At 41.8% G+C, this 11939-nt stretch overlaps 1 protein-coding gene across 1 annotated transcript; it reads left to right on the plus strand.

Annotated features, from left to right (window-relative positions):
* The first annotated feature begins 839 nt into the window (after window positions 1–839).
* phf13 (PHD finger protein 13) lies at window positions 840–7688 on the plus strand. Its single transcript, XM_085353950.1, has 5 exons — window positions 840–1261; window positions 2098–2199; window positions 3658–3837; window positions 6092–6503; window positions 6601–7688. Exons 1-5 carry the CDS (start codon window positions 1217–1219, stop codon window positions 6831–6833), a joined length of 972 nt encoding a protein of 323 aa, XP_085210076.1. The 5' UTR covers window positions 840–1216; the 3' UTR covers window positions 6834–7688.
* Window positions 7689–11939: the final 4251 nt, after the last annotated feature.

Here is an 11939-nt window from a genome sequence, read left to right on the forward strand (position 1 = left end):
CAAAGGCGACTTCCTGTAGGAAAAGTCTTCTTCGGTGGATTTCGTGGGTTACATTAGCGCCCTCTTCTGATAGCGCGCAATCTACAAGGAGAAGTACAGATTATAAAGACTAAAGAGGAAATAAAATTTTGAGATTACGGTCGAAATTTTAAGATTAAAGTCGAAATAATATTTTGAAAAAAAGTTGCCATTTTGAGATTACAGTCGAAATGTTATTTTAAGCAATTTTAAGATTGAAGTCAAAATAATAATTTGAGAAAAAAAGTTGAAATGTTTCGGTTTTTGACAATGACAATGACAATGACACGCCTTGTGGAACTAGGTGTTCTTCAATGGGCTAAATGTTCTAAAGGGTTTTCCTTATATAAAGCTCAGTGCATTCCTTCTTTTTAAGAGTGTTGCCAGATTGTTGATTTTGTCACTCCAAAAAAATGTATGCTTTGTCTGTGATCAGTTTATTTTGGCCCTAATGATGACATCCCATTATTTACATCAACATATCTGTAGACGACATACTGACAGTTCCAGTGAAAAGATCGAAATGCAAGTCCAGCATTTGGAATCGACCCCTGAGCTTTTATCTGTTATGTTTCTCACTAAATAATGAAGCCTCGCTTTTATGAAACTGTTTGTCAGTATTGATCGATTAGTTTAGGGCCTTCGAGTTTCCATGCATATTTTCCAAAGCAGAGAATTTGTTAAAATGTAGGAGACCTTTAAAGCAGGCCTGCTTTTATCCCTTCACACTACTGACCAAAGATGGCGCCAATCCACAACGTCGTTCCCTTAAATAAATAACTTTGAATGAGTAGAAGAAGAAAAAGAAGCAGCAAGGGGCAGGCAGCTGGTGACAGCCGAAGTGTACCGTTCCCCCACCCTCCTCAGCACTCTGTTAACTGGATCAAACGGAGAAATTGCCGGACAGCTCGATGGAAATACAATAGTAACGTTTGCTGATAGTCGGCGATTACATTTTATAACTTTGAGCGGATAGGACTAGCGTTTGTAGGCGAGTCCAAGTAGTGTTATCGTTGCTGCTTGTGGCAAACTGAGTTAACACTGTTGCTTCGAGCTTTTAGCATAGGTAACGTTACCGTTAGCTGTCTAGCAAGCAAAAGCTAAATAACTTCAGTGTTTACGGTCCCATCGGATTGCCAGCTTCGACAGTCTGCCAGGTTATCGCCAAAGCCGTCAGGTTGTCGGCTACTCGGTAAAGATGGGTGACATAAACCCATCGACATCCCATGCATTTCAGTCGGAGGTGAGTGTTTTATATAATTGTTTGACAGTGAGTAGTTTGCAGTCACGGCTAGCGACGTTAGCAAATGTCAACTTATTTGAGGTTGTCACTGTGACTAGCAGCTGCTGATTAGTTAGCGTTAGCTTGCTGCTGCTAATGTTGACATATAATATTAGCCAGTGGAAAAATTTGACAAGTTATACACACCAAACATTCCCGCGGTATTAGAACAAGCTGTCAGCTTTCTATAAATAAAACTTTACATGTCGCATGAAAATGAGTCATTAATGCCACTTTAAACGGTACTTCACGAAACCTGCGAGTTAGCCTTACTGTATGCTTCATGGAGAATAAAACATTCCATCATCATTACGGAGCATGCTAACATTAAAGCTAGCTGACTAACCATCATATTCACGCCATCTGGATTTTTCGCAGTGTAACAGCTGGCGGACAATGATGCTTTTGTTGCACTTTGTTATTCCTTGATAGTCTGTAATATGTATTACCGCGCGGCTTCGTTGTTTTGTCCGTTAATTGAACTATAGTGACACTAGCTGGTTAGCAGTAGCTAGTGAGTTATTTGCGGTCTACCGCTAGCCGACCAAGCTAACATTAGCTGTCGTTTTTAGTTGGGTTTGTCGGTGGGGGTTGGCAGGAAGGTTCACTTTCATGTCTATAGATAAATATGTGTGTGCGTGGGCGTAGTGAATCAAACTTTTGCCTGTGTTAGTCGCCGTTTCTCCCACCGTGTACAATAGAGGATGTGTGGCGATCACTCGTCGTTCATATCAACGCCATATCTGGCAGTGCAGGTTTATTGCAGCTAATGCTTCAGTAACATGATTGTGTTTCAGGGTTTCAGTCCGCCGTACAGGAGGAGGAGGACAGTGGAGGATTTTAACAAGTTTTGCACTTTTGTTCTGGCATATGCCGGTTACATCCCATACCCTCAAGAGGTAAGAAAACCAGGCGGTCGGTGGCTGTGCACTCTTCTTCACATCAGCATCTGTCTAGTTGGGCTATAACGGTGTCTCTTAAATGTTTTAATCAGGAGCATCGCCTGTGTTATACATAGTTGCATTATATTTCCGCATGTAAACAAACAACCATACAAAGTAGGAAAATATTTAGTCTTGACCAGCAGAAGTGAAATCTACACAGAATCAAAATGTTTGTAAAAATGATAAATAATCAAGACCCAAAGCCTGTCACTGAGGTTATCTGAGTGTGTGTGTGTGGGGGGGGGGGGGGCTGTTTTAATCATGAGCTTTATTCTAAAACCGGAGCTACTCTTTGACAAAATTATTTGGATCAGTTACAGATGATCTTGCATATCCACTGTGGATTAACTTCAAGTAATCTAAACCTGTGGTCTATTTGTCAGTTATAATATGACTTAATGCAACTGCTGCCACTCATTATTGTTTTTTTATTATTATTATCTTCTTGAATTTTATTCACTCGCTAAATCGGACATGAGACTTTATTGTCTTCTGCTAATCTTGGGGACCAAAAAGGAGATGGCCAGACAGGGAGATTACTTTAACAGATTCTTTTGGCTTTATAGTTTCTCTGCCTGTGTTTATTTTAGTTTTACACATACTCAACTAAGAACTTTATCTTCTTTTTTTCTTTTTGCACTTACATGGACTCTTGGCTTAATACATGGGTCTCTTTTGCCCTTGTCGGGTTTTTTTTTATATATATCTTTTTTTTTTTTTTTATTCTCTCACACATACAGCCATCTATGATGTTACTATGTACTAGGTTAACTGAATCGGTTGTATGGAAAGTAGCCTTGTTCATGCTGGTCATTCATTCACATTTATATGCATTTAACTTGTTGAAAACATTCATTTTAGTCTAATTACAGTTTGTTTGTTTTTTGTTTTTTAACACATGCTCCTCCACTGTCTAGAACATGGAAGCCATGTCCTGTTATCAAAGGATGTAGAGCTGCATCCTTTGATAACAGTGTATCTTTTGTTACGCAATGGGGGGGGGGGGTTTGTTGTTGTTGTTGTTTGGTTTTTTTATTCAGACTAGATAAGAAGCACCAGGTGGTAGAGATGTTCCTGTAAAGTGACACACACCCTTGATAGCATCAAATGTTCTGTTATTCTCCACTGCTGCAACTAAAGTAGAGCATTGTTTTTAGTGCTATTTTCTGTAAAACCAAAATAAAATGTGACATCCCTCTCTCTGGTTTATGTGAAGTTTCTTTTATCATAACTAACGTTGGATGACTTAGTTTCCTTTTCTTCACCATCAACAGATGACTTGTTCGCTTTCCTTTCAGGGATTTATTTTTATGGTCATGTGATTGCAAATGTATTAATTTTTTACCTGTTAGTAGCCTACTTCATCTCCTTATGTTAGTGAATTAACCCCTGCACTTCCATTTATTATTTTAGGACTCTCCACTGCGCAGTAGCTCAAGCCCCCCGAACAGTACAGGCAGCACAGCTGACAGTGATGGCTGGACCCCAGGACCAGCATCTTCCTGCCCCCAACGCCCCCTGAAGGGCCCCCAGGATAGGAGCAGGAAGCGTCCACAGCCAGGATCCATTCTGTCCAGCCACGCCAAGAAAGATGTAAGACGGATTTACAGTGGGGCAAAAAAGTATTTAGTCAGCCACCGATTGTGCAACTTCCCCCACTTAAAATGATGACAGAGGTCAGTAATTTGCACCAGAGGTACACTTCAACTGTGAGAGACAGAATGTGAAAAAAAAAATCCATGAATCCACATGGTAGGATTTGTAAAGAATTTATTCGTAAATCAGGGTGGAAAATAAGTATTTGGTCACCTCAAACAAGGAAAATCTCTGGCTCTCACAGACCTGTAACGTCTTCTGTAAGAAGCTTTTCTGTCCCCCACTCGTTACCTGTATGAATGGCACCTGTTTGAACTCATCATCTGTATAAAAGACACCTGTCCACAGCCTCAAACAGTCAGACTCCAAACTCCGCCATGGCCAAGACCAAAGAGCTTTCGAAGGACACCAGGAAAAGTATTGTAGACCTGCACCAGACTGGGAAGAGTGAATCTACAATAGGCAAGCAGCTTGGTGTGAAAAAATCAACAGTGGGAGCAATCATCAGAAAATGGAAGACATACAAGACCACTGATAATCTCCCTCGATCTGGGGCTCCACGCAAGATCTCATCCCGTGGGGTCAAAATGATCATGAGAACGGTGAGCAAAGATCCCAGAACCACACGGGGGGACCTGGTGAATGACCTGCAGAGAGCTGGGACCAAAGTAACAAAGGTCACCATCAGTAACACACTACAACGGCAGGGAATCAAATCCCGCAGTGCCAGACGTGTTCCGCTGCTGAAGCCAGTGCATGTCCAGGCCCGTCTGAAGTTTGCCAGAGAGCACATGGATGATACAGCAGAGGATTGGGAGAATGTCATGTGGTCAGATGAAACCAAAGTAGAACTTTTTGGTATAAACTCAACTCGTCGTGTTTGGAGGAAGAAGAATACTGAGTTGCATCCCAAGAACACCATACCTACTGTGAAGCATGGGGGTGGAAACATCATGCTATGGGGCTGTTTTTCTGCCAAGGGGACAGGACGACTGATCCGTGTTAAGGACAGAATGAATGGGGCCATGTATCGTGAGATTTTGAGCCAAAACCTCCTTCCATCAGTGAGAACTTTGAAGATGAAACGAGGCTGGGTCTTCCAACATGACAATGATCCAAAACACACCGCCCGGGCAACAAAGGAGTGGCTCCGTAAGAAGCATTTGAAAGTCCTGGAGTGGCCTAGCCAGTCTCCAGACCTCAACCCCATAGAAAATCTGTGGCGGGAGTTGAAAGTCCGTGTTGCTCGGCGACAGCCCCAAAACATCACTGCTCTCGAGAAGATCTGCATGGAGGAATGGGCCAAAATACCAGCTACTGTGTGTGCAAACCTGGTAAAGACCTATAGTAAACGTTTGACCTCTGTTATTGCCAACAAAGGTTATTGTCAATGGAAAATTGTATTTAGTAGTCAGTATAATCTTTTAGTGATATAAGTTTGCTTATGGTAGGATGCTGTTTGTAGTTATTTGGTAGTGACAGGATGTGTGATTTTTAGCAGGCTTGGTTCACCCCCACATCCTGGGAGCGTGGGAGAGGTCGTACCTTGTTTTATTGTTTTAACGTAGCTATGTCTGTTTTAGTCTAAGTGCTTTAACTGCTGGACTTCCTCACCGTGCCATCTAGGGTGGGGGAGACTACCCTCTTTATGATCAAGGATGTACCTTTTGTGCTTTCATGTTATATGACCCTTTGATCAACACACACACCACACACACACACCACACACACCACACACACACACCACACACACACCACACACACACACACACACACATATGCTCAATGGAGTATAAATAAAGACCGGGGCAGTTCTCTCACTGGAGTCTCTTAGAGTGGAGGCTGCCCTTGCTAGCAAGAAGTTCTGTGTGTTTCTCTTCTCTGAGTCTTTACTGAAGAAGTGTTTTAGAACATTTTCCCTAACAGTTATGTTACAAAGTATTGAGTTGTATTTTTGTTATTGACCAAATACTTATTTTCCACCCTGATTTACGAATAAATTCTTTACAAATCCTACCATGTGGATTCATGGATTTTTTTTTTTCACATTCTGTCTCTCACAGTTGAAGTGTACCTCTGGTGCAAATTACTGACCTCTGTCATCATTTTAGGTGGGGGAAGTTGCACAATCGGTGGCTGACTAAATACTTTTTTTGCCCCACTGTATGTCACATCATCAACCTTATATAATCTGACCAGGTAAAAGTTTTGTTATAATTTTCAAATGGATATTAAATTTTCTCCTCTGCAGCACACAATCACTACCCTGCATCCAGATGATCGCAGGAAAGCTGACAAGCTGAAGAAGAAGAAGAGGAGGAAGGAGAGGGAGCATCAGTCTGTTGAAGAACGTGGGGCTCACTTAGCAGTCCCAGAGCTGCAGTGCCCGCTTTCCTTTGGCGGCCGAACAATCAAAGAAGAGCCAGAAGATGACATCAGCATTCCCCTCCACCCCCAGTGCGTGCCTAGCCCGTCCCCTTGCAAAGAGGAACCCAAGGAAGAGCGTCGATACTGGGACGGACGAGACCTTGAGGAAGGGGTGGTAAAGATACAGAAGGTGGAGGGCTTTTCAGGAAACAGAACGGTGTTCCGCCAGGGAAAGCAGGTGGTGTTCCGAGACGAAGATGGCTCAGGGGAGGATGAGGATATAATGGTAGACTCTGGTAAGAGATTTTGGGGTCAGAAATGCTTAAATGTTTTTAAAAAACTGATGAATGAATAAAGTGGAAGCTCAGTGTATTCTGTCTCCTTTCTTTTCAGATGATGACTCGTGGGACCTGGTGACATGTTTCTGCATGAAGCCTTTCGCGGGACGCGCCATGATCGAATGTAACAAGTGCAACACCTGGATCCACCTGTCATGCGCTAAGATCCGCAAGAGTCACGTGCCAGAGACATACGTGTGCCAAAGCTGCCGAGAGACACACGGACCTCCAGACACTCGACGTTCCCACCGCTCGCGTGTAGGCCCACGCAAACACATGCTGGACTGACCCCAGGCCACATCCTGAACTCTGACCCGTACCGCTCCTACTTTAACCCTCTACTGGACTGGCCCCTCCTCCTCAGATTCAGGTCTTGCACCCTTCAGTCTCTCTCCTTCAAGGTTCAACCATGAACCCATATTTTCTACAAACATTTTAGTGGACCTATCCCGAGCCCTTATCCCATTTGAGAACAATTTGAGTGCTATTTTAGATTTACTAAGGTTTGTTTCTGCTTCCTACAGACTCTGCGCGTAAGGCAATCACTGAATGGATGTCTGTCTGTAGATGACATTAGCATAGCAACAAACCGCTACTTTTGGGGCTTGGTGTCTCGTGAACACTGGAAGCATTTTGAACTGCCATATTGAGAGAATTCTCACAACTGCCACCCACTATGGTGCATGCTGGGATTTGTGGGAAAAATGGTTTGCACTTTAAAAAAAAAAAAAATCCACCTAACCTTTCTTTCAGAGACGGGTGTGTCTTTCTGATCTGGTTAAACTGGATTTAATTTCTCTATGATGCCTCTATTGATGTTACATAATTAACCATTTAAAACAGGAAAACAAGTTGAGGCTGGTGTCAATTGCTTCAGATGGTGCTATAGTATTAAGCTGAGGTATAATCGAATAGAACAAAGATGTAGGATAAGAGGCTAGAGTCTGCATCTGCATCATCAGTTTGTTGTTCTGCTTTTCTTGTTTAAGACATTTTCAAGAATATCATTGAGGCCATTAGCTCATACAGCTGAACCAAGATCTTGTCTTCCAGACACTGGTATTCCTCTGAATCAACACGTTACTCAGCCATACACAGAAGCTTTCACACTTTGTTTCTCAACGTGTTTAAACAGTGTTCTTCGCTGACCACATTTGTTCCTAATAAAGAAATTGTTATATAACAGTTTAGAAAAAAAGAAAAATTGGGCAAATGACAAAAGTCAGGTTTTCAGTATATCCTGTTATATCTGGTCAGTATGATTTTAGTTAACCACTTGATGCGCTTGACTAAGTTTTCAGAGACAAATATATTTATAGAAGGGAACCACAGTCCTGTTTGCAGTACTGACAGGTGAAAAAAAGGTATCTGTAACTGGAATGGTGTCAGACCAGAAATCTTCAGTTTTCAATGAAGATTTCCGGTTGAAATTATGCACGCAAGCGTTTAAATAAGGGTGTTGGCGATGCATCTGCTGCTATGAGTTGTCTGAACCAATCTCCATGTTTTTTTTGTTTTTTGGGGGGGGGAGTGGGTTTCAAGTCTTTTGCAAAGCATCAAGTAGGGATGCACTGATGTGTCAGCAACACACCGGTACTGGCCCATGTTGGCCCTGTTGAGTTGTTTTTACACTTTTAACTCTGCACAACGTTGTGAGAATCGGGGCTGTTGTCTACACTTGCCGTCTGACATGTAGCATACAGATTTTTTTTTTCTTCTTCCCCTGTTATAACGATTCATTTGTCATCCTGGCCCAAAGTGAGTAATGCATAATAATAATAATAATAATAATAATAATAATAAACATAAAAAAAATGGAAGTCAGATTTTTATTCTGTATTGATTCTGAATTTTCAAATCGGTGCACCCCTAGTACCATGGTAGTGGTGGTTTGTCTCTGGAAGGTCAGAGCAGAAGGTCAGATCTCAGTGAGTAATCGCCTCCCGTTAACTTTTGCATTGCAGTATTCGGTTCTATGTGGAGTACCATTGATGGAAAACTTGCTCCCATTTGGATTAAAAGAACTTTAAGCTTTGTTATTCATGTGCCATCTGCTGTTGGGACTTGTGTGTTTCTGAACATATATATATATATATATATATATATATACATAAATATAAATATATAAATAAATGCATAAAAGCCATACTGTAGAGTGACAGATTTTAGACTCAGATTCTTGGATACTTGTCGGTGATGGGGTTTTATAATGCAGAATCAAAGAGTTGACCAGGGAACGACTAAAACAGACGAAGAATGTTTGTTTGGGGGGTTTTTTGTGTAAAGAACAAGAATTTCCAAGAGTTTGAACGATTAAACTCATCTGTGCACTCTCCTGGTATTTACAAATGTGGGTTAACTGGTTTGTACCCAGCAGTCGCCTAAGTTATGTTTTTAAGACATTTGAAGAACTAAAATCACTTTTGCTGTTTCTCAGGACATGCTTGTCTTGAAGAGAATCTGAAGACTCCTTCAGACACAAGCTCATAATTTTGAGTGTGCGTCTTAAAGACAGTGTAAATTAATGTTGGAGGGGGGGGGGGAAGCTCATTGTGATACAGCTTGTTTAATCTGAACCTGGGTTGTTCTATCCTCTTACTGAGAAAGCGTTTGTTCTGTGGTGCACACTGTTTCTGTGAAACTATTGTAAACTACTGTAAATAAAGAGTTACCATTTTAATTTGATTTTTTTTCTTTTTAGCGGGGTGAGGTATAAAACTTCAGTGTATTCTGTGACTCTGGAGGGTGTAATCAAATGCCAAACATCTTTTAATCATGTTTATTGTCTTTACAGGACACAAAAACGGGCTCCTGAAACCATTCATAACATTTAAATACTACGGCCAGTCAGTTTGGATGATGGGTTGGAATGTAACAGCAGGGAGCACTCTTTCTGCAGGCCTCAGGGTGGCACCAGAGCAGAGGTGACAGATGACTTGACCAAGAAACCTTTACATCACACTTAAAACAACATAAGACAAATACTACAAACAATTAGTGCAAAATGGACGCTGAAAGAGTAATCCCAACCAAAGAGCAGTATAACAGCTCTCCCTTTCAATACACCAAAATAAACAGGAGCAGGGTGCAACTAATCTTAAAATCTTTGGGACTTTTATGCTACATCACCTACCAATTTCTCAACAGTTAAGTGTATCATAGGATATTTTGCCTTTCCCTCACCATTAAGAGGAGCAAATAACAGCCAAGGAGAATTAGTGCATGTATGACCACATAAAGTGGCTTCAGAACACATTCGCCTTGCAAGCAAAAGATCCCGGGTTCAGTCCTAAGAGAAGACAAATCCCTTGGGGAATGTGTCGGAATTCCCCGAGGAATTGAGGTGGTGTGAAAATCTGCCAAATTAACTTTGTGGTGCTACCTGCAGTGGCGACGCTTTGTGAATAAGGGAGAAAAATATTATTTTTATCATCTAAACGATAGTAATACAAGCCCTCTGCAACTATAGAGTGGCGTGTCGCTTAAAATGAGTGTGAGTCTGATTTGTTTTCAATGAAAGCATCAGGGAGAATAGTATTAAATTAAAATATGACAAACTAAAACACTAACACCTAATTTAGACAATATAGCTTTGTGGTTTTGGTGAGGCTACGGTTCAGTTGCCCAAAACCTCTAGAGTCAATGGAAACATGTGCCTCTGTTCTACGGTCTCTCCACCTCAGAGAGCAGCAGAAGGACCCCGACACAAAATAGAGTAGATATTATTGACAACTATATTGCCAAAAGTGTTCACTGACCCACTCAAATCATTGAATTTAGGTGTTCCAATCACTTCCATGACCACAGGCGTATAAAATCAAGCACCTAGGCATACAGACTTCTTCTACAAACATTTGTGAAAGTACAGGTCGCTCTCAGAAGCTCAGTGAATTCAAGCGTGGTACTGTCATAGTTGTTATTATAATAAAGTGGAAGCATTTGGCAATGACAGTAACTCGGCCAGAAAGTGGTAGGCTACATAAAAATCACAGATCAGGGTCAGTAGATGCTGAGGTGTGTAGTGCACAGAGACGGCCAACTTTCCGCAGAGTTAATCGCTACAGATCTGCAAATTTCACGACCTTCAGATTAGCTAGAGAATAGTGTGTAGAGAGCTTTACAGATTGCGTTTCCATGGTAGAGCAACTGCATCCAAACCTTACATCACCAAGTACAATACAAACCTTCAGATGCAGTGGTGTATAGTATGTTGCCACTGGACTCTAAAGCAGTGGAGGCATGTTCTCTGGAATGATGAATCAGGCTTCTATATGTGGCAATCCACTGGACGAGTCTGAGTTTGGCAGTTGCCAGGAAAACAGTACTTGTCTGACTGCATCAAGCCAAGTGTAAAGTTTGGTGGAGGGCTCTGTGGGAACAGTGTGGGGAGGGGAGGGCAAGGTCCATAAAGACACGGTTGAGCAAGTTTGGTGTGGAAGAACTTGACTGGCCTGCGCAGAGTCCTGACCTCAACCTGACGGAACACTTGGGATGAATTCGAGCGGAGACTGTGAGCCAGGCCTTTTCATCCAACATCATGTCTGACCTCACAAATGTACAAATTCCCATAAACACACTCTTAAACCTTGTGGAAAGCCTTCCCAGAAGAGTTGAAGCGGTTATAGCTGCAAAGGGTGGACCGACATCATATTAAATTCTGTGGATTAAAAACGGGTTGTTCAAAAGTGTGTGAAGCCAGACAAGCAAATACTTTTGGCAATATAGTGTATAAGAATGATCAATTCAGATCAATACAAACCATGAAAGGTAGAGGTGGATTGTAAAGTGGCTTGCATATGCACAGCCCTATTACAGATATGGCAATTGTGGAGTGTAAAGGGGGAATCATCTGATCTGTGACTGCAGCTGGGCTTGATTTCATAGCCAACGTGTTAAGCTCAATAAATTACATCAGCAGCAAATGAGCTACATGTGGCAAAAGTGCTGATCTTCTCCAATTTGCATCCAACCAATTACAAAATAATCCAAATGTTTCAAATCCATGCCAGTATTTTACTGCTACCACTGGATTTGTTCCAGATATACATCAGAGAAGTACAAACTATAACCTTCACTGTATTTAAAGTCCTTATAGAAAATTCTGTTTTGGCTGCAGCTACACAGTCAATCAATAAACACTGACGCAAATCAAATCCAAGCTGAATTTCTGCCTTTAAATTGCAGTCTAGAATAGATATTAAAAATCAATATGTGGAATTTGAGCTTCTCTCCCTCTCTTCAGTTGGAACTCTACCATTAAAGGGCAACTGCCGCGTTCCCTCCCCGAGCAAGCCCTCCCCTTTCTTCTACATCTCAGCCTTCACAGATACAAGTTCAGAGCACCAGTTAACACCTGCCGACCGGCACCGCAGTGAGCAGCAGATAGCGGCACTA

This window comes from Diplotaxodon limnothrissa, linkage group LG5 (genome assembly GCF_057381915.1).
Source record: "Diplotaxodon limnothrissa isolate DT_005_m linkage group LG5, D_limnothrissa_male_GT1.1, whole genome shotgun sequence".
Classification (NCBI taxonomy): Eukaryota; Metazoa; Chordata; class Actinopteri; order Cichliformes; family Cichlidae; genus Diplotaxodon; species Diplotaxodon limnothrissa.